Source organism: Numida meleagris, chromosome 4 (genome assembly GCF_002078875.1).
Source record: "Numida meleagris isolate 19003 breed g44 Domestic line chromosome 4, NumMel1.0, whole genome shotgun sequence".
Classification (NCBI taxonomy): Eukaryota; Metazoa; Chordata; class Aves; order Galliformes; family Numididae; genus Numida; species Numida meleagris.
Genome location: NC_034412.1, coordinates 87,528,586 through 87,551,970, shown reverse-complemented (window position 1 = coordinate 87,551,970; position 23,385 = coordinate 87,528,586). Strand labels below are relative to the sequence as shown.

Here is a 23,385-nt window from a genome sequence, read left to right as displayed (position 1 = left end):
TTAGGATGTAAGTCCAGAACATAATTATGTTTTTTGTGAACATGGATGCAAAAATCATAATGCAATGGAAAGGGCTTAATTCTTCTGGAAAGGGAATACTTAACAAATACGACCAGGTCACTTTTGCTAATGGGGTGAAAACAGCTCTTGTTTTAGTGACAGCAAGGATATCACAGCACTATTAAGGGCATGGGAACTGATGTGATGTAAAAGAAAAGCATTCATTTTTAGGATTAATATAATCTATCTATATACCAATTTTCACTAAGAAAGAAAGAAGATGGTTGTGTACTTTAGGGTATCCAGGAGATCTAGATTGAGCCCTTAGCATTTTCTGTGTTGGGTTTATTTTACAAGTCTTGTAAGCTCTAGCTGTAAAACAGGGCTAAAGTACTTCCTTTCTGCTTCTTGTCACATGCAGGCAGAATTGAGCATAACATAATCCCAGCTAGAAAGTCTATAAATGACATCAAAGCACAATTCATGAATATGAAAAAAACAGTGTAAATAAATGACTTCTGTGCAAAACATTTCTAAACATAGTCTAAATAAGGGCAGAATAACTATTCCATAGAGCTGTATAGGAGCCTTATAGCATCAGGGACTGATTTTCTGCAATAAAATTCTCTCTTGGGGGAGTCTATTCCAGTCTGACATAATAGGGAGGGTAGAAAACACATTTTTTTAAAAAGAGATTTACACTAGCACTTTATTTGTGTAAACTTTAATCTCCTTACAGTAGAAACTTACACAGTACAAGCCAAAAGTAGTGTAACAATTTTACAGCAAAGCTTACCAGTAAAATGCAAAACTAATTTGTATCAAATAAAAAAAACAACTGTGCACTTTCTCAAACTTAACTTTGTTCAGCACATCGTTTTGATTTTTATATAATAAGGCATTAATTCTATAAGAATCATTTACTATATTCCAAAATTGCATGACCTAGGTGTAACACTCTATAGCCTGATACCATTTTTGTTCAATATTTACAGATTTAGTCTGCCTGCATCGATATGTAGCGTACAAGCACTAAAAACAAACAAAAGCTTTGCCAATATTAGTTTCACATTGGAAAAGTTATATATATATAACTATATATATATAGTTTTATATATATATATATATATATATAAAAGCTCAATTGCAATAGCATGATTCTGCATGACTAATCTATGAATAGTTTTCTCTGTCAGCATATTTCCTCAATTCCAGTTGTATTTTTGTCTCTCCAAATGAAGAACTAAACCTGCTCTGAAGTCTGCTTAAACTGGAAGTGGAACCCATTTCCTTCAGCTACCCAAAGCTTGCTTTCTTCCCCCACCCCAGAACATCAGTCTTAATTTGCTTTGAAAGTTAATTCTGCAATACATGGCATAACTGAATTCATTCTAGCTACTATGTACAGAAATGGATCAGGCAATTAAGTTAGTCCACCTTGTCATTAGTCAACTCAAAGTATAATTACTGTAGCTGTAAAGGAGGTATCTAGTGTTCCAGAGTAAGTGTGTTTAATTATGGTGGGAGTTTCCTCAGTTCTATTTACATGACAATTTCAGGCTCAATGTTAAATAGTAAGTCATCGTTTCCTCTTCGAACTTCAAGTAGTAGAGGTGATTCATTCATCACAGCCTCTTGAAGGTCACTGGAAGTCATCAAAGGACGCCCATTGACTTTAACGATTATATCTCCATCTTGGATACCTCCTCTGCAAAGACAGAAAAAACAGACAATAAAGAAAACGTACCAAGACTATTTACCACCTCTTTGGAAGTTGTAATAATTCTTTATGTGTTTTGGTTTCCATTAAAAGGGGATTTTCACCCTTCTGACTCTAACAGAATAAACCATAGTACCACTACATGCAAAATCAGGCTTGTAGTAGAACAAAGTCATCAGTGAAATACAACTGCAAACACAGGTAAAGTTGTCAATTTTTCCTCAGTCCTGCTCAAAATAACAGCAAAGGAGAAACAGAAAAACTTTTAGGCATGACTTACTTGCTCTATCCATTTGCGAGAATATGTCTTTATAGTATGTGTTTCAGGCATGGGAATTAAACACTCTACCAAAATTTCAAGAAAAGCAAAGCATACCAACTGAACTATAGGCAAATTATTTTTCTCCTGCTGTTCAAAGGTAAGCCAGAATAGCCACTTTTATTTCCTTTGCATCTTCTCAATAATTCCTGAAATAATTTGCAGAAGTGTGTTATTTATTTTCCAACTTTTCTGTAAAAAGGTCTCTTCCTCTAAGCTAAAGCACTGCCTCAGACAGTAGTTCAGGCAATGTCTTATATGAGTACTATTCAGGCCAGAGTAGAATTTTAGCACACAGTTTTTCTCTTTTTTAAACCCAAAGGCACAATTTTAAGTTGTTTAAATACAAATCAAGGCTGCTATAAAATATACTTGAATATGAACTACCTACTAGTAGTACTACCTACTAGTATCTATTTTGAGATTTATTTATGAAGAAAATAATGTGCTCTACATACCTATGAGAAGGTGAATTTGGAACAACTTCATGTACGTAAATTCCACTTCTGACATCAGGAAAATCGGCATTATTGTGTTTCAATTCTTCCACCAAGCTAAATGAAGAAATATAAAGCATTTCATATCACTACAAAAGTAGTAGCCTTCAGAAATTCTTATTTACTCTCTAATATATTTATTCTTAAATTTTCATGATCAAAAAAGGATATAGCACAGAGATAGTAGCACTCTCTGACCTACATGCTAAAAGAACAAAAGACATTCCTGTCCCAAAGAATTAATACTGGTGACGACTTACAAATTTGCTAATGTTTTTACTTCTTTCATCTTGGAAACTATTCTTGTCTTCATCTAGAGCGTTATTGCTTTTGACAGCTTCAGGCATCATATAGGAGATTGGAACTGTGAGTTTTCCAAGGAATCTACATCTTCCTCAATTTTTCCCACATACAAAATTGGTTGTGCTTGCCTTTATAAAGAAGATAGGAACCAGCTGCAAAATAGAGACTCTAAAAACATCCTCTCATTTATGAAAAGATCACATCATTTCTGGTCTGTGTACAGTGTGGGTTAAGGCCCACTTCTAGAAAGAGAGTTTTAAACTAATGATGAATTAGTTTGCTGCCCATCATGAAAAGCTGGGGACTCTCAAATGGAAAGAAAACTGAAATGTCTGCATACAGTTTCACTTCATTTTATTTTTTCCATTGAGGAAGCTAATATAATTAAAAGACTAAAACACATTGAGAAAACTTGTCTTTTCCTGAGAATTGGCCTGGAGACATCTTGCACTGCTTCATTAGACACCACAAAACCAGTGAAATCTCACATCATGTTCATAACATAGTTACACAGAGAACCATTCAGAACTTCTCTTTGTTGGTGGTGATCCAGAGATGTTAATATTATTCCACTGATTTATTCCAGCTGAGAATCTGACCCTTTATGGAGGATTGAAAGAGTAACTCAATAAATAAAGAAGGCTTTACTACAACACCAGCTGGAAATTGTCTTGTTGAATTTTGTAGTCTACTGCCACTTTGGAAATATGCCTACTGCTGGGAATGAACACAAGCATTAGAACCCTCGTCTGTAATTCCACCATAAGTCCAGGTAGCAGCAAGACTTGAAGCAGTAAGAAAAAGAAAAGAATATGGAACTGGAGGAGGGTGTCCATATTCAGATTTTATTAACATGGAAGCATGAAGGTTTGAACTTTGGGAACTACTTTCCTTCCAGTTAGTGGTTAGACACAAAATCTCACATCATATGGACTCTACTGGCACTGATAAAATTGCTATCAAAGCCTCAGAGTCACCTGTATGCAGCAGCTTGTTTAAACAACACCTAAAACCTGGTGTCACTCCAGACATACTTGTCAAGTACTGAGTAGTACCTTAAGTTACTACTCAGTACATTCCTAATTTCGTTCAGGTTTCACACATTACGCACAATCATACAGATCACCTCTCTAAGATACTTACGCAGGTGTTATTGTCAGCATGCGGATGCCAATGAAACGTTTTTTGCTATCTGAAAAGAATACAACAGATGTTTAAGAAATTCAGGCAAACACGGACAAAAATAGCTACTTTGTTGACCCAAATACCTACTGAAACAGGAAGTATCATAAAAAAACCTAAACATGAAACATGCACATCTACACCAAGGTCATTTATTTTGCTTAACCTTTGTGTATGGAATGACAGTCTTGCTCCCTACCAATGAGAGTAAGAGCAAAGCTCATCTATTCTACGTAAGACTTTTCCCTCAGGAAATTCAGGAAAAATGTAATGAGCTGTTATCACACGACTTCAGTAAATGGAAGATTTCATAATCAACTGCTATTTCATCTGAAACTGGTCAAGACAATGTAATCATACTGCATTCTCATTATAACTGTAGAAACGGGATTTTAAAAAATGAAGATTTCCAACTTTCAGAGAAAAAGCCTTATAAAAACACAAGGCTCACACCAAGTTCTATTCCAAAGTTAAAAAAAAGAAGTTAGAAAAACCAAACACATAGGCCTTACCCAGGACTCTACAGAAATTTAAATGGTAGAGATTCACTCCTTCAGGAGGAGAACCACATTTCTGTAGTCAGCTTTTAGGAGTCATGATACTACACAGCTGTTTTATGAAGAAATGCAGTTTGATGACTTTCTGGACTGCTTCAGTAGTTATATCCGGTATGAAACAATATTTCCCCTTACTTGTTCCAGCATAACAATTTCTTTGAGCTTCTCTATGTTCTCGTGTGAAGAAAAATATTGTAAATAAGATATATAGTCTCCTCTAACTTTTGTTCTTTCCAAGAAAAATAGTCCCAAGTAAAAGAATTAGTCCTAAATCTTAAAAGTGTCCAGTACTCCCATTAGTGTCAGTGAAAATGCTGAGTACCAAAACATGGTATTTTCTACACTCTGGACAGTCATATGTCTGTAACTCATCTCTCCTTTTCCCTGAAAACTTCTGGCTCTCCTGTATTTTCTTGTATTAGTAAAACTACTGTGATCAAAATCAGCTATTAGAGTGCCAGTAGTCCAATTACTTGAAACTGTAGTCTCAAAAGCATTGGACATGGCCATGAACACTCAATTCTTCCCAAATCTACATGACAAATGCAAATACATAAATGCAAATTTTCAGTTTTATCTTAAAAAGCGGAACATGGTAACTGTGATATATGAAAAATAATCCCCCCTCTTTCTGTGATGTAAGGCAGCTAAATGATGAAGCTGTCTTCTTGAGACTGATTAGATATTACTATGTGTCACTCACACTTAGGAAACACAGAATATTTAGATAATAATTATACTTAAGTAGATTGCATACTTGCAGTTATTACATGTATGGGACTTCAAGAATGTGCACCTCCTATATAAAATTGGCAGTTATCTGCTGAGATTTGAGAGACTAAAGGTCAAACTTATTAAATAATATCCTGAGCATCTCCTATATGCTAGAGTTAATCTGGAAAGAGATTTTAGGAATTTTATCTTCAGGCAATGTGATATTTAGAGCAAAATGGTAATACCCTTAAACTTGCTTCTATGACTTAATTGTACCATAAGGGCGGATCCCACTGAAACTACTGAAATGTAGTTGAAGCAAATTAAAACATGATAAAAGCATCCCAACAATTTTTCTTACATAAATTCCTTATGGCAAGAAATAAGGCCTATACAACAAAAAATGAAAACTATTGCTGAAGGTCTAAAAAACATAAGTTTAATTTCAGATATTATGAAAAGGTCTACTAGAATCTCTCTTCCTCTGTGCATCAAGAGCTTTAAATGACTGCTCTTCTGCCTGACAATCTTTGATGAGTTAAAAAAAATTGCCTGTGCCAAGAGTATGTCAAGCAGTAAAAGTCACTAATGCTAAGAGTAAGCATGAATCCTTCTCCTTTAATTATAGAGTAATGAGAAGGTTGTAAAAACAGGTAGTACATGAAAATCACAAGATAAACTTAAATCTTTCCCTCTAAGAGGTGCATAGGTAGCATTAGTTAGCAGGTTCACCACTCTGTAGAAGCAAAGGTGCCTGAGGGTGCCTAAGGGAACAAGGCGGCTTGTTTCAATGGTACATATCCACTTTCTAGCCCCAACTATCAAGAACCCACTGACTGGTTCCACTGGTGTTGAAAGTCCACTAGTGGACTTTCACTGGGTCCACCTGCAGGCATGGCCCTAGATAAGCCATCACGCTGCCTTGTCTTGAAATGAGCAGTTTGATTCTCTAGGGAATCACCACCACCATTACAAGCTGCTTCTCTCAGAAGCCAACAAGAATGAACAGTTAATAACCTACACAAATAAACCATTTTTTGGACTTGTTGGCTGAAGCAAGATGATGTCAGCTACCTTGAAATGCATAATTAACAAATATTTCCATCAGCTTATTTTTCCAAATAAACAAGTGAAAACAATTTAATTTGAGGAATGTAGCGAAGATCACCTACGTCCGCAGAGGCCCTTCCTCACAGTTTTTTACTGTGAATGTCTACTTTTTAGGGGTGAGAATAATGAAATGTCACTCCCGCTTTTGTGAAGTTGTCTTCTGTTTTCATGTCCAAAGTGTTCTATACTGTAAAATAATGCTGAGTTTTTCAATAGCAGGACCCCAGACCCATGTCTTTTTGCATTTCACTGGCAGGTTAAGGTAATGATTGGCAGATAACAGCATAACTGTTTCTTGCTGACTTTACCTACCTTTATTTTGTTTGTCAAGTGACTCTGTGAGAAACTGAGTAATGCGGTCCGATGGAATAGCAAAGGAAATTCCAGCTGTAACTTTCAAGGTGTTAATTCCAATCACTTCACCATCCTGTTGAGAGACAGTACTCAATTAATATGCTCTTAAGTGACAAGGTTCAGCTTGCTGCCTAGCATTTCATTTTAAAAGCTGACGTAAGTAATTCTGGAGCATTGTAATCACTCAAGAAATAAACATTACTTCTAAGGGAGGATCTGGGCTCTGATTCACAATCCCTCTTCACATTTAACTGTGTTGATCAGAGAGATTACAGTACAGTTTGTTCATCCAAGGTCCATCCAACCACTCAGTAGGACGCTCCCTCCGCCAAGCAGGTGGTGGAGTCACATCTGTCACTACAGCCAGAATTCACAGAATGCAAAATCATGGCTGGTTTTAAAATCAGTTACGTAGATTGCCCAGATCTCATCTTCACCCTGTATCCCAGGTTTCAGAATGTGAAAGAATGTAACTTCTACCAGAACATATTTTTCTAATTGCTGCATAAAGTTTCCTGTACCCTATAGCAGAACATTTCTCAAAGATATATGAATTGAAACCTAATTTGCATTGTTTCTGTTAGCTTCAGGTTATCTGCCCACCATTAGTTTGAATGACCAGAAGCTGATATAATCTATGAACCTTTTTGAAGACAAATTTCCCACTTATTTCAAGCTACCTCTTAAAAAAAAAAAAGTCACCTCGACTTACCAGATTAACTAGTGGTCCTCCAGAGTTTCCATACTGTAAAAATGACATAAGGGAAAAATAAATTGGTGCTTCACTCCAGGAAATGAAAACTGTACTTGAAGCAGCATTTTGTTTGTAAGCAAACGAAAGAGAGCAAGGCATTTCTTAGGCAGCACTGAAGGACACAATTCTGATTGCAGAAGATTACAAGTTGGTCCTACCATATTTGTTCACACCTCTTATGGTTAGATTTCTTTTTTTCTTTCCAGTAACAGGCCTTAAATTAGGTGCAGAAGCTTAACACTCAAAATAGTTCTGCCTTAAAATTAACAAGAATAACTAAGTAGTTAAAATGAGTGTTTTAATTCTGCTAAATACTGTTAGAACAAGGTTCTGAAATGTTTTAAAGTTATATTTCACTGGGGTGCATTTAACATATGCACAGTTTTGAAATAGTTCTATTAATCACTTTGGCTGGTAACACTGTCAGTCTCTCTTATCCTCCACTGGAAAAGAACACAGTGCTTTGCAAGTTTAATCACAGAGCATTGCTATGAGGTAGGTACTACATAAGGACTGATTTAGTAACCACAGAGATGCATACCCCTCCAGGGAGAACAAATTGCAGCTCTGAGCAGTCTGAAATTACCTAATACCTAATGGCCTTTGAAAGAAACGTGGAACAGGACTACAGGAAGTGGGAGGTTGAGAAATTCCTTGTTCATCTTCATGTTGGCTCAACAAGTTTGTTTTTGAGTGAGGCCAGAGTTTTCAAGTAGATCTACTGAACAGCCAAAAGCAGCAACTTACCACTCAAAATAAACCAAAGCTAAGTGATCCGTGATGGCAATGTGAGCCATATAAACTGTTTACATTTAGATAGCACTGGGCAAAACTTAGAGATTCTCTTAAGAATAAAACAGACATTAAAGTTCTAAAAACATTCTTTGAAGTTTGTGTTTAAATAGAGATCAGTTTCTTGTATCTTTTCAGTGATCAGATGCCACACACTTGATTTTTGTCTCGCGCACAAAGGAATTGAGACTGACTTTTCAGCCTTCCTCAGCCTATCATCTCTCATTCACTTTTCCTCTGCTTGAAGTATCTACTTACGGAAGGAACTCTGGTATAAGCGATACAGCTCCATTTAGGAACTTACGGCTGTGTTTTCTCCTGCTCCATGTTCCTGCTGTCCTAGCATTTCTCAGAAGGCAGCTGCATGTACATTCCTACAGGAAAGTCTTGGCTGAGCCACAGGAATGCTCTGAGTAGACCAGCACTCAAACTCCTCCCATTCTCAGGAGAAAACTAGTGCATTAGCTAAGTACACAGCATCCCTATGCCAGTGACTACATCCATATTTTGTGGTTTCATATGGCAAAGCAACTCAAATGTGTTGTCATTTTCCTTACCTCCTTTACCATCAATATTCCACTTGCTCTAGTATCATCCAATAAACTCTGCTATCCTAAACTTGCTCACTATCTTTTGAGGGCAGTGAATCCCTAAACATATGCAAGAAAACAGTTTTATCTTGTGGAATGTGCACAGGCGTGAAGTCAAGATTCTCATGTTCTAAATTTTTCTCTGCAACCAATTCAGAGTGTGCTCCCAAGTAACACATTTATCTTAAGTTCTACTACCTTCTTTTTACAAATTAAGAAACTAATTCCAATTCAATGTCTTTGGGGCTTCAGCTTCTGTATTGTTATAGGAACTTTTTGAAAAAGCAAATTTTTATGCCATACCTTAGCACAAAAATGTATTTACCCTGTTTTTATAAAATATTGTTTTATTTTCCACAAAATTTCTCTCAACAGCTCTGTGAGGATAAGCGTATGTCAACAGCTTTGCATGTGTAAAACACTAAGCATTATGAGTTTTGATGTGAAAATTGGTATTGAGGTCCAGCAAACAAATGCTGAATACATTTTTCTTTTGAAGTCTAGCAGATTTAAGATGTAAAGTTTCAGGCCAGTTTCTACCTCAGATATGCATGCAGTGCTCTTTTTAGAATCACTACATGTTACATACACATCCAAGGATTTCACTGAAGTACTTTCAGTCTCTTCTAGCTGCTCTGAAGTCTATTTTCATGCATTTCTATAGAATGTGCAATGCTAGAGGAATGCTTAACTCTATACAGGATTTCAAATTTTACGTAATTTTAAATCTAGATTCTCATATGAAGTGTGTGATGCACAAAGGGAAAACAAAAACAACAAACCCCAAGTCTCCTTAAAAATATGAAAACAACAGAAAGCTCTCCTTAAGTACTTACCTGGCTATCCTAACATTAAATTCAAGCAGATGGTATGAACTTGACTGCTCCATCTGGTTCTAATGGATGGAGATGAAAGAAACTTTTGCTGTATTCTACAGCTTGCTGGACCAGACCAGCTGAACAAGCACAGATAGAAATGTGTTGATTTACTGCTGGTCTGTATAATCACATCTTACTGCACAAGATTTACAAAATGAGAAGGGGCTGTCACACGTAACATCTTTGCAGACAACAAGCTCATAGAGGTCCATTTTATTTAACATCCCTTTCACAACATTAATGCCTGAACAAAACTGACAGGCACTGCATAGTCTTCTACAAAAATAAGAGCCTATCACTGATTTCAAACAAAGCAGCTTTTATTTGGTGGATTCATCTCTCTGCTGAATATGTGGGTATTTCAAGGTCCCAGGACTGTGAAGCTCAGCTTCTCGCATACCTAGTACTTACATTGATAATAGCATCTGTCTGAATGTAATCCATATCTGAGTCCCGCAAGCCAAGTTCTTTGCCATCTCGCTGAGCAGTGCTGACGATACCTGTTGTCACAGTGTTCTGTAGGGCAAATGGGCTTCCAATTGCCACCACAAATTCTCCTGGTCTTAGATCAGCAGAGTGCCCCAGTAACAACACGGGTAATTTTTTCTTAAATAAAACAGAAAAAAAGCAACCATTAGTTTATATTGAAAATAACTCACCTAGAAAGATTTAAAAAAAACCTAGCTGGAAGCTAGGAACATATACTTTCCATTATATAAATGCATTTCACTAGAATATGACCCCAGAGTCATGCCAAGTAACATTAGTATACTGTAGGACATTACTGCCTTAAACTGTCTTCAGAAACAGCCGTCAGCATTACCTTCCAATTTCATCCAGAAAAACACTAGGAAGATTCCACGCAAGATTACCCTATTTTCCAGCACATTCTTCTCTCCTCCTCCTAGAAATAATAAACAAGCCTGCCACTTCTCCTACATTATCTGCCAGTAAACGTACTGGATACTAAGCTACAGTGAGTAAGTAAAATGGGCTGTGTCTTCAGGTAAGAAGTAGCAGAACCTGGCCATGTGTTAGCTGAGCTGCTTTTTCTTTTTTAGCAGTTCATAGAATCGTTTGAGTTAGAAGGGACCCTTAAAGGTCATCTAGTCCAACTTCCCTGCAATGAACACCTACAGCTCGATCAGGTTGCTCAGAGCCCTGTCCAGCCCGACCTTGAATGTCTTCAGGGATGGAGTATCCATCACCTCCCTGGGGAACTTGTGCCAGTGCTTCGCTACCCTTATTGGTAAAACCTTCTTCCTTAAATCCCATCTAAATCTCCCCTTTTAATTTGAAACCATTTTCCCTTATCCTATCACAACAGACCTTGTTAAAATGTCTGCCCTTTCTTATAGCCATCCCCTGTAAAGAAGACAAAGTTCTTTAGTTCTAAGATACGACAAAATTTCCAGGCCTATAAAAACAGCTTGTTCAGTACATTGTTATCTCCAGACACATTTCTAAGGAGTCCTTAAGCATATATTCCAGCCAGTACATCTGTACTAAATTAAACTTAGATAAGGTTACCAAATTAATTAATTCAGCTCTTTACACCACTCACCTTAGGGTGGATCTTTATTGTTGCAATGTCAGATTTCTTGTCAATGTCTCTGATGGTTGCTTCATATGTATCACCATTTTGCAGCTGCACTTTCAACTGTTGTCTCCCTGATATAGCATTGGTACTTGACACCACGTGTGCATTGGTCACGATTAAACCAGAATCAGACATAATAAACCCAGATCCACTGGAAAGTGGGACATTTCGACCAAACAGAGGGTGCCTATACAAGAAGCAAGTAACTGTAACTCATAAGGGAAACAGAGAAGATTACATCAGAGATTATTTACCACCTTTCAGCCAATAACAAAGCATTTGATGACCAACATAAACACCTTCACAAAAAAAAAAAATTATGCATCTCCTTCTGGAACCTGTACACTGATTATAGTCAGGGAGATAGAAACTGATTTTTTCCTGAAAGCTTTGTCCTTTTCCTTTGATTTCCAAGTATTTCTTTATTGGTTTCCTGCAGAACAGCTAAATGACAAAAATGGAAGGAGGAGGAGCCTGTTTGACCCAAGAGCTGTTTCTTCCATATGAGAAGAAAATGATGACAGAAAATTGTAAAGCTGATAAATGGACTGATCCTCTAAGGGGAAAAAAGCTGATGAAGAACAAAGAAGGAACCTTGTAGTTAGGCAGAGGAGAAAACGAAGAGTGGCCATCTCAGGAAATCATGAAGCACATGGGTAGACTGGCAGAAAAATACGTCTGGAGACTGAAAGGACTGGGAATGTAAAAGACAAAAGAAATGAAAAACACTAACAATGGGTAGATTTGGTGGGAAATGACGTTTACTGCAATTTAGATGGTTAGGACTTTTTAAACTGTTTAGAGTACTATGACTTTTCTCTGTGAACAATTGCTGTAATGACCCTAGGTTTCTTAGGGAAACAGAAAGTGCTGCAGAAGATGAGAAAAAGTCCACAAATTCTTCCTTCTTTCAAGAAGTGATCCTTATTAGGAAATTGTTTGAAAGTTCTGGGCTATTCAGCATTAAAGAACTGGAGTCAATCCCAGGCAGAAGGCAGTATTGCAATTAGCACCCAGCAGGCTGCTGGACAAACATTTACTTACAAAGAAAAAGAAATCTTGATATAGAATGCAAAGATCCTAAAAATATTCATTTGTAACATTCTCTCAAAAGACCAATCACCACGTACACGAAGTCCAGGTTTCAAAAAACTTGATTATCTTGATTTTGCATAATAAGACAACCTATAAAAATTCTCCAGGAAATGCTTAAGCTTATGCAAAAAATTAGAGCATCCTGGGTAGAAAGATGTACAGGTAAAGGAATATCTATAGTATTTGTAGTAATTTGCTTTGACAGCAGATTGGTTTGAATATTCAGTGTTAAAACTCTCACCTCAGCTTCAGTTATGCTGTATTTCTTGGACAGCAAATTAAGCACATTTTTTTCCCATCAGAAATCATGTATGGATTTTGATAGGTTACAAAGAGTCAACAAGCTGCCTCTTAATGTTCTTTCTGACAAAATAAAATCAACTGACATTAGATTTGTTGGAATAACCAACAAGGTGATGTTTTTTCAGCTTGCTTTTGGCCTTTTTTTTTTAATAAATTCTGAGATAATAAAAATAATCCAATATGCAACAAATTTTAGTTATTTTAATTAAGGATGAAGACATGTCCAAAGACGAGACAGACTTATTTTATATGTAGAGCACTCTAAAGACTCTAAAACCAGTGCAACATATCTACTAAACAGGAACAGAACACACAAGCTGGTAATTGTACTATTCATGTGATATCTCAATTTCACAATTTTTAGATCTTTCTTCTCCAAGTAAATCAGTCCACTGTAATGTCTCAGAATATTTTGTGAACATTAGAAACTCAAAATCAAAGTCAGTAAATCGTTCTGTTTGACTGTAAAGGGAAGAAAGGAAAATATTTGTAGACTTTACAATAGACAATACAATTACAACTCAAAGAACTTAAAGATTTACCTGAGGAAAAGTTCAATGTGCACAACTGCAGGTGCAATCTTTTCCACCACATCTGCTATGAAGTTGAATTTGTATCTTGGACTGCTGGACTGTAGGTGACCTATACTAGCAGAAAGAATTGGATATGTTAATAAGACTATACTCTTTTTACCAAGCAGGTAAGATAAAGATGATTTGAAATCTGTTTCTCCTAACGAGATGATTTTCAACTAGATATTGGAAAAGGTATTAAAGACATTACGATATGTTAAAAACCTTCTCCAGTATTTTGCTTGATCCTTAAAAAATTAAACAGCAGTATTACTTGATTGTAACTTCTTTGACTTTCTTAGAAGTCTCTTTGTCCAGAGTAATTTTCACAGGACAATGATTAATTATTATATAAAATGCATAGGAGCATAAGGTAAGTCAAGTTAGAAAGCATCTTGGGAGGACTGTTGTTCAATGTCCTGCTCAAAGCTGGATCAGCTACTAAAGTAGACCAGTTTGCTCAAATGCTCTGTCTAGTTGGAACTTGAAAACCCCCAAGGACGCAGACTCTACAGGCTCTGCGGGCAACTTGTCCCACTGCTCCACTGACTCCCATGAGACAGAAGTTCTTATACCTAGTCTGAACTTTCTTGTGGAAATTCATGTTTCACTCATGCCCATGGTCTCTCATCCTTCCACTACGGGCTGCTGTGGAGAGCTTGGGTTTGCTTTCTCAGTAACTTCCTCATGACTACCAGAAGGCTGCTGTTAGGGCCTCCTGAAGCTCCCTCTTCTCCAGGCTGAACAAGCCCTGTTCCCTTAGCTTGTTCTTATAGCACATGTGCTCCTGTCCCCACAACCATCCTGGTGGCATTTTGATGAACTCACTACAGTTTATTGAAGTCTTTCTTGTATGGAGAGGTCCAACAGGATGCAGTGTTCAAGACGTGGTGTAACAAGTGCTGAGTAATGTAGCCGCAGCATTTGAGAATTGCTTTTATAGCCAAGTTAGGATTTTTTGAAGTAGATACACTAGAAACTTGCTGTAAATGAGAACCTTTGCACCTAAAGAGTCTGGAAAGCTCACATTTAAGCTGTCACAAGCAGTTGAACACAGCAATGGTTTACTACATAATAAGTGTTCTTCTGATAAAGGTACATGCAGTACTACGTTAAGCAACATTATACACAGCAATTAGAAATACAGAATATAATTCTGTGGAATAGAGATCTTAGAGGAAGAAAGCATTCTGGCTTCTAATGTCACAACATCACAAACAAATAACACTATTTGTGGTAGAATGCCATGCTTATCTGCTGACCTAATACATGGGAACTCATCACCACGTATCTTAAACATATGCTAGGGGACATATCACTACATTCCAATATCAAAGTTAACTATAGGATCTAGGGTGGGAGTAGGCAAACTGTAATTGGATACAGCAATACCATTTTGTTGCTTTTTTTCAAACCTAGTGCAACAGCACACTATTTAGCCCAGGAGTTAGAATTCTGTTTTGTGAAGAGGGAGAGAGTCTACATTTTAACTTCCGCTTTTTAATGTCTAAATGACACCAACTATACAGAAGTGAAGCTTTGTGCTACAAGTTCAACTCATGCTGAAGAATGAGCTCACAGCAGATCTTATATTATTCTGTGTAATTCTCAACTCAAAGGTTATTTTCACCACAGTATTTAAGGTCTTGAAGCAAAGACCAGAGCTTTGTAACTTTTGGAACAGACATAACTCCACTATGAAGAAAAAAAGTATTAAAGAAATCAGATTAAGACAACTAGGTATTTCTCCATAAAAGCCAGCGAGTATTTTTCCCCATTACTTGACATGAGATTTACTTTCAAGGGGAAAGAAACCCTGCTTACATTTAGCAAGCTAAATTTATATGATACGGTATAAACAGATGGAACTTGGCAGGACTAGTTTCAGTCTATTATTTCTATGTACATTCTCACACACTCTGAAAAATCCCTCTAAACAATTGAATATACTTCTTTCAGAACTTGGTTTAAAAGAAACAATACAAGCAGGAATTACAGAAGTCAGACAGATGTAGGCACAATACATTGTCATTTATTTTGCTTTCTGGGGCACTGAAGATTGATCTTAGCTTCAGTTCACAAGAAGCTTGGCTGATTACGCAGTATATCCTTTGAAGTCTACTAACATGACTTTAAATGCTTGCATACACAGCAGTGTTCACTGGTAGGCTGCAACATTATCATCAAGTGTATCTTAATAGAAATAACTACACACCTATGAAGATCAGTTGGCCAGACCTTCAGCTGCTGAACTAGAATAAAAATGTGTATGGGGAAAGTACTGAGAATGCAGGCTTTCTGTTGGTGTATATCAGTGTGGCTCTGTGTGAGTAAGGACAACTAAACCACTTTGCATCTGCTGAGTTCTGAATTGTTTCCATCCATGCCAAATTCTCACAGCATTGTACATGGCCAAATCAGAGGAGGAAGTCTGCCAAAAGCTTGGCTTCACACTGCTCCTGACCCATCACAAGGCAAACATTACAAGAGGCAGTGGCTTTCCGGGTATGATTTGGGGTAAGCAGAAAGAAAATCTGAATAGGCAGCAGATGAACATAAATATTGGAAGAGTGGAAGAAAATAAAATGCAATAAAAAAAAAAGAGACAAGACTGTAAAGCTGAAGCAAAGTTGCTCTTCTTCCCATATCATTGTTAGAGTATTTCTCAGTCTGAACACAAATCCTGAGCCTTGCTGCTGGGATCAGAAGATAGCAACACAGACTTGACGGTGAATCCAAACCTGTCTTCCCTAGTGGAAGGGGAAATTTAAAACAAATGAGGATCAAGATCACATGTAAACTCTGTAAGAAAGGTCTTGCCGAAGATTATTGGGCAGATGAGAGATGAGGTGTCCTTATTAGTATCTGGTGAGGGCTAAATACTGGTGAAAACAGACTTACAATGTTGAGATGCTTGCATAGAAACTGACCTCTCTTCAATCCCATTCTGGGAGCCGGAAGTGACAAGAAGCTATGTGTCAGACCTTCAGTCTATCCTTTAATTTGCATAATCTGGTAGAGAACAGCTTCTGCTACTGTTCTTACTGAAACATAAGAATAAAATGTGCCTTTTTCATTCTCCTCTCTCCTGTCAGACATTCTTGCTGTCTTGCAATTCCATGCAGCTCTCAGACCTCTGCTGGACTGCGACTGTAAAAGCTCTGAGTTTCATATTTTTTCACCTATTGACCTGCTGAGATCTGTTGCATGTTTTTCCAAAGGTCTCTCAATAGCATCCATTATTTTCCATGTTGTTACTTCATGTTCAGAATCATTTCACATTAGCCAAAGCTAATTTATCTTGGCAAAAAGATATAATATAAGCCAATTAACTATCTATAAAATAACCAAGACATGAAGAAATGTTGCAAACCTGAAGCAAAAACAAATTTGCATTGGACAAGTCCTTACATTTCTGCAGCTTTCTTAATCAGAAGGACTAGATTTGTCCAGTCCATACCCTCAAATCAACAAGATTCAGCAAATCTGAACTCTCATTCCAGCACCTCTCATGGAGTACTTAAAATCCACACTTGGGTACAAGTGCATAAGCTGGAGTTTAAAACACTCAGTCTGTTCTGTTAAATTTGATCTCGCAGTTCCAATTCTATGGGCTTAAACTACATTGGATTTATATGGCTAAAGCTAAGTGACAGTCAGGTAGGAGTCTCTTATTTTCAGAGAAAGACTTGGATAACAGTGTTACCTACAGGATATGAGTTCATGTAATAGCTTTATGTTTACTTTCTTGCAGAGGCAGTAAACCCACTCCAATCACATTAACACTGCAGTAAATCAGGAACAACACCAATTAATCTGTGGATTTGAAAAAGAACTCAATAAAATTCAGCAGAAATGAATTGTCATTATCTTTCTGAAGACAATAAAATTAGAATCATTTAGAATCTCAGAAGACTGAAAGTTTTTGAATATCTGCCAACTTATACTGTAGAATTTAATCAAACCACATTCAATGCTGTCTTAAAGACAATACATTGTATTAAGAGCCACAATTTTAAATTCATTAGGAATTTGTGAGCCTGGGAAACTCATTCTTTTGAGACTGTTCTCCCATTCCTCTTCTAAAACCAACTTCAGAAAGGATCTGTATGTTCAGCAAAATTATTATGTCTAAGGGAAGACTGCAACCTGGCAGATCTGATCTCCAGGGATAAACATTGTCCTTACTGTGCTTTCATGGAAATAAATGAAAGACAAATAAAAGATTATAAAGTCTCTACTTAAAAAACAGAAACATCTGCTGGAAACCTAGGTTCATGGGCAGCTTTTCTGATGAATTCAGCATTAAGATCAAGTTGCATAGCTGTGCACTGACCATAAAGCCTTGATGGGTTTAATGCCACTTTATGGTTCAGGCAACTTGTTTATACAATGGATGTCTACCATGAACAGATGAAAACAATTTGGTGAACCAACACCAAAGTGGCTTTCTTGTGCAGTACAGCAGTCATGATGACTAGACAGAAAAACTAGCACGTCTTCCAGCAAAGGTACTTAACTACCTCACTGAGTTCAGAAGCTTGTTATTCCTCCTTCCCAAGTGACTCTCACTTGGAGGCACTATGAGAACGTCTCTTTCTTGATAGATATCTTTTATGAAAACAGCAAAGTGCTATACTCTCAATATATACCAAACAATGTATAAGATTTATCCTCACCTGCAGGAACTCAAAACAAACTCAGACATGAGGAAAACAATCAGTAAAGAAATGTAAATGGAGTTTATTTCCAGCCCATACCTTTCAACACATTTCCCTAAATACAGCTGGAGGCAGCTGCAAAGCTTTGATGACAACAATGCTGGTAGGAGACCTTATTACCTCTTACTGGGCAATTTCACAGAAATGCAAGCAATGACATGCTCAGTTAGTTATTCCTCTGTATCTTCATCATTATACACTTGCACATTCCAAATGCTCCAGGCAGCACTACGTGTATTTACTCTCCTTAGGCTAACTGTATTTTCAATTGCTTTTTTTTTTCCCCAGGAACTGAACTTCAAGGCTCCTCTCAGTCAAATCTTTGCAAGACAAGGTTAAGGCTTTACATCGTGTCCACTCTGCAACAGTGACTTCAGTTATACAAGGCAGAACCCTGCAAAACATCAGAGTTAAAGCCAACGGGACTTGCTTCCTGGAATTTCTTTTTTCAAAGGTTTTCTAATCAGACTTCTGGTTTTTCTTAGGAGAGAAAATCCAAATCTTCTTTTGACATTTGATCTATCTTCCAAGAACCCATAAGCAAAGTAACATTGCAAAGAATTATTAACTGTACTGATAATGCTGTATTGAGAGCTCATAAACAGCCTTCTGTGTAAGAAAATATCTGAGATGAATTGGCCATAAACCACAGGTGATCTCATGAATACTTTGGGTGAGGACATTCTAATAGACTGATATATGACATTGTCAAATTTTATATTTGCTACAGTGGGAAACAGCTTTGTAGGAACAGGTCTTTGACTACAGTTTGTCCTCCATAAACCTTTATGCCATTACTTACACACTGGGCCATACAACTTGGTGACAGAAAGTGACAAAAGGAAGGAAAAAGCTAGCTGTCTCAGTAAACTACCATATAGTATGATATCTTGAGTTGAACAGGTGGAAAAAAAAAAACACCACCACAGTTATTTGTAACCTATGATTTAAATACATCCAGAAGTTCTGCATACCATACCTATGATAAGTCTTTGATAAGTCCATGAGTCTGTTCAGATGCATAAGGCTAACGGCATAGGTAGTTGCTTTCAGGACACAAGCATATTGAAGAATATCTCACTGCAGCCTTCCAGTATTTAAAAGGGGATCATAGAAAGGAGAGGAATCACATTTTTACAAGGGTAGAGAGTGATAGGACAAGGGGGAATGGTTTTAAGCTCAAGGAGGGAAGGTTTAGTCTGGATATCATAGGGAAGTTCTTCACAGAGAGAGAGGTGAGGTGCTGGAACAGGCTGCCAAGAGAGGCTGTGGACGCTCCGTCCCTGGAGGTGTTCAAGGCCAGGTCGGCTAGGGCCCTGGGCAGCCTGGTCTAGTACCAGATCTGGAGGTTGGTGACCCTGCCTGCTGCAGGAGGGCTGGAACTTGATGATTCCTTGAGGTCCCTTCCAACCCAAGCCATTCTATGATTCTGTGGCAGAAGCAGAAATTTCTAGAGCTGCTCCTCAGAGCCACTGAAGGATCTGAAAAGACCTAAGTCATGCTATGTAAGGCTACTATTACCTAAGATTGTTATAACGTATGCATGGTTAAGTAAAATTGGATTCACTTTGTAACTAGATTAAGCCTCCAAACTCTGAGTCATCTGAGGCCAGATTTCTTTCACCAGTGGGGAAAATAGAGACACTCAACAGTAATTTTGAACTGTTGATTTTCTTCTAAAACCTCTCATTGTGGCCACTGCATGTTATTGTTTAAAAAAAAAAAAAAGTACCATAACTGAGTTCTATTCCTGGCTCAACCACCAGCTCAGTATGACCTTGGGCAAGACACTTAGCTTCTTTGAGCTTCAGTTTGTGCAGCTGTAGAATTGAGTAAAAAAAATTAAAACTTCACAGAGAACCAGATGCTTCATCTAAGCTGAGGTTTACCAGAACAAAACATAAAGCCAAAATAAAGTGAACACTAAAACAGTTGCTTGAAAAAAAAAAAAAAAAAAAAAAAAAGAAAGCATTACTTCTACCTCACTGCTCTGAATTCCTAAGCCTATTAAACAGTAGGCTCAGGAGGATTTCTTAAAGAAAATGTCATATATACCAAGCCCCTGACAGTATGTAAGCCCCTAGATGCAGGCTAGCTCACTCATTTTGGTTAAACATTCTAAATATGTTGAGTGGATCAGTTCCAACCAACTATTAGGAGTACTAAAGCTAATGGATGTTGATGGGGTATATGAACAAGCAAACAGTAATTTATTACTGCAAAATACTGGAGAGACTGATCATCACAGCTCTGGGCAAGCACCTGGAGCAATTCTGTGCTCTGACAAGATACTCAGGAAGTAAATTTGGGAATATCATTTGACCTCCTCCCTCCTTGTGTCACAGTTTGCTTTCTTGGAAAAGTGGATATATGAAAAGAAACCTACTCACAGAAAGGTTTTAAAAGCCATCAATAGCCCTTTCACCTCTCCTAGTAAGTTTTAATAAGTTCGCTATCTATGAATAAGTAGAATGGTTAAGTGGTTCACCTGACATTACAGATGCACTAATACATGATTTAAAACCCAGCTACACATGATTTTTCTTTCCAGGAACAGTATTTGAAAGGTTGTAGAAGTACAATCTTAAAATAATATACAAGGATGTACGTGAAAATAAACTAGAAATGTTAACACTTCAATGAAGTGACCAACTTTAGTAACAACAACAACAAAAAAAATCCAATGTAGGTGGTTACTAAGCTTTTTAATGTTATGCCATCCAGCCTGAGGTTCTCACAGATTTGTTATTTGTTATTACAGCAGCCTAGGACAAGTAAAGGCCGTAGTATGCTATTGAAAAACAAAGGACTGTCTGAGATCTTGACTGTGCATTTTAAAACCATAAGGAAGATTTGTAGGCATCCATTCCCCTTTCAATTCCACAAGACTATGACTATAGTATTTCTCGGGAAAAAAAAAAAAAAACAAAAAAACAAAAAAACAGAGAAAAGACTATGCTTCACATGGTCTATATACTACCTGGTGCCTTTACTGTGCGGTTTGAGCTACACAGCCTTAACCAGTACTTTCTTGCTAGAGATGCCCATCTGGGGAACAAAATTAACCTCTGCTAATGTCTCCAGGGAAGGTCTCTGATTGTGTTTACAGGGCTGCGCTCTGTGTAGGACGTGCCACAATGAGTCTGCAGGGCAGCCCAGGCACTTAAGGTCACTGAAAAGCATGAAACAGCAAGTGCCAACCCTTGGATTGTTCAGTCTGGAGAAGAGGAGGCTCAGGAGAGACCTCATTGCTTGCTACTACTCCATGAAAGGAGGTTGTAGGGCGGTGGGGGTCAGCCTCTTTTACTAGGTAACAACAGTAAGGTAGATGTAATGGCCTTAAGTTGCACCATGGGAGGTTCAGGTTGGATATTAGGAAAAACTTCTCAGAAACAGTGGTCAAGTATTAGAACGGTCTGCCCAGGGAAGTGGTGGAGTCACCATCTGTTGAAGTTTTCAATAATAGGGTGGATGCAACACTGAGGGACGTGGTCTAGAAAGGTCACAGGTATAGGTCGATGGTTGGTCTAGATATCTTTTCAACCTTAATGATTCTATGATTCTAAAACAACCGTGATGCAGACAGTATCAGGGCAAGTGGACTGGATGGTGACTGCGAAGGATTTCAGTGATGCACTGATCTGACAGCTGTGCAATGAGCGCAACACTGAGGTATCCACAGACATGCTGCCACGACGCAACCTTCCCACCCTCTACCACAGGATCAAGAAGAGGGATCTGTGCTGTTCAGAGAGGATCTGAGCCCCTCACATTCCCCCGACCCACCCCACAGCGAATGCCAGCAGCAGGGCGAGCTGCCTTGCCCCGGGGGAGCCCCTAGCCTTCCCAACCACCCCAAACCTCACCTTTCCCCAGCACGCCCCACGCCACCCGCCCCAGGAAGCCCTCGCCCCGCAGCAGGCCCCGCCATGCTCCTACCCGATTCGCAGGCTCCCTTCTGCACCTGGGCGACGGCGGGCAGACCGTGCTGCAGCGCCTTGCGGCTCACCGCCTTCAGCTGGCAGATGTTGTCGTAGGTGCGCCCGTCGCTGCCGCACACCTGGGCGCTGAGCTTGCACTGGCAGACCCCCTTGGCGAAGCGCTTGCCCATGGGGTAGCGGCAGTCGAGGCTGTCCCCGCAGGGAGGGTCTTCCTTGCGGCCACAAGAGTCCCCCTCGCCCGCGGCGCAGATGAGGCAGCAGTTGCAGCGGTCGGGGACGTAGCCGCTGGGGCAGCTGGGGCTGGGGCACTTGGAGACATCGCAGCGGGTCGGGCACTTGGCTCGAGCTGCCGGGAGCTCGGCGGAGCCGCGGCTGCGGCTGAGGCAGAGCAGGAGCAGGGGGCTGAGCAGCGACAGCCGCATCCTCAGCGGCGGGAGGGGTGCGAGGAGGGAAGGGGAAAAGTGCAGTCGCGGTGCAGTGAGGGACGGGAAAGTCGAGAAGTGCACGCACGGGTGGGGAAGTCCTCGCAGAGAGCGGCAGATGTGAAGGCAGAGGCTGGAATACGAAGCCGCGGGAGGGAGGGCAGCTTGGTCACCGGCACTAGCTTGCAGCGCTGAGCCGCCCGGCCATGGCCCAGCGGCTGCAGGACGCAGCGAGGACAGGCCAGGCCGAGCGGAGCGGCAGGAATATATGTGGGACGAGCCCGGGCCGCCGCCGCCTCCAGCAGCGGCCGCGGGAACACCGCCACCGCCAGGCCCCACCCCGGGCGGGGAGGGACGGCTCGTTCCTGTCGGGTGGGGACGCCTGGTGAATTAGCAACCCTGGGGGGAAAGGCCGAGGGGCAGTCCCGGTACAGCCGTCCAGAGGTGTGAGGGAGCAGGCTGCGCCAAGATAGCGGGTGTATATATATATGTGTATATATATTTATATATACACGTGTGAGGGTGTATATCTGAAGTTGTGACTTCTCAGAAAAGAGAGGTAGAAAGCTGTTCTGTCTCCACACATAGAATCACTTGAGCTGGAACCCTGAAAGGTCATCTAGTCCCCTGCAATGAGCAGGAACACTTACAGCTAGATCAGGTGCTCAGAGCCCTATCCAGCCTGACCTCGAGTGTCAGGTACAGGGCATCCACCACCTCTCTGGGCAGCCTGTGCCAGGGCGGCCTTGCCGCACTCATTGTAAAAATCTTTCCTTATATACAGTCTAAATCTCCTCTCTTTTAATTTGTAACCATTTACCCTTGTCCTACTGCAACAGACCCTGCCAAAGAGCCTCTCCCCTTCTTTAGGTATAGCTTCCAGAAACCTTACATTGACTTAAGGAGAAAGACCTCTGACATAGCTTGTCTGAAGACCACACGAATGTGGCAAGACTTATTT

General features: G+C 39.2%; 1 protein-coding gene across 1 annotated transcript; it reads right to left on the bottom strand.

Annotated features, from left to right (window-relative positions):
- Positions 692-22,740, bottom strand: HTRA3 (HtrA serine peptidase 3). Its single transcript, XM_021395823.1, has 9 exons — positions 22,001-22,740; positions 13,311-13,410; positions 11,335-11,557; positions 10,182-10,376; positions 7,469-7,501; positions 6,715-6,829; positions 3,983-4,031; positions 2,498-2,593; positions 692-1,708 (listed from the first exon to the last, which is right to left on the bottom strand). Exons 1-9 carry the CDS (start codon positions 22,422-22,424, stop codon positions 1,543-1,545), a joined length of 1,401 nt encoding a protein of 466 aa, XP_021251498.1. The 5' UTR covers positions 22,425-22,740; the 3' UTR covers positions 692-1,542.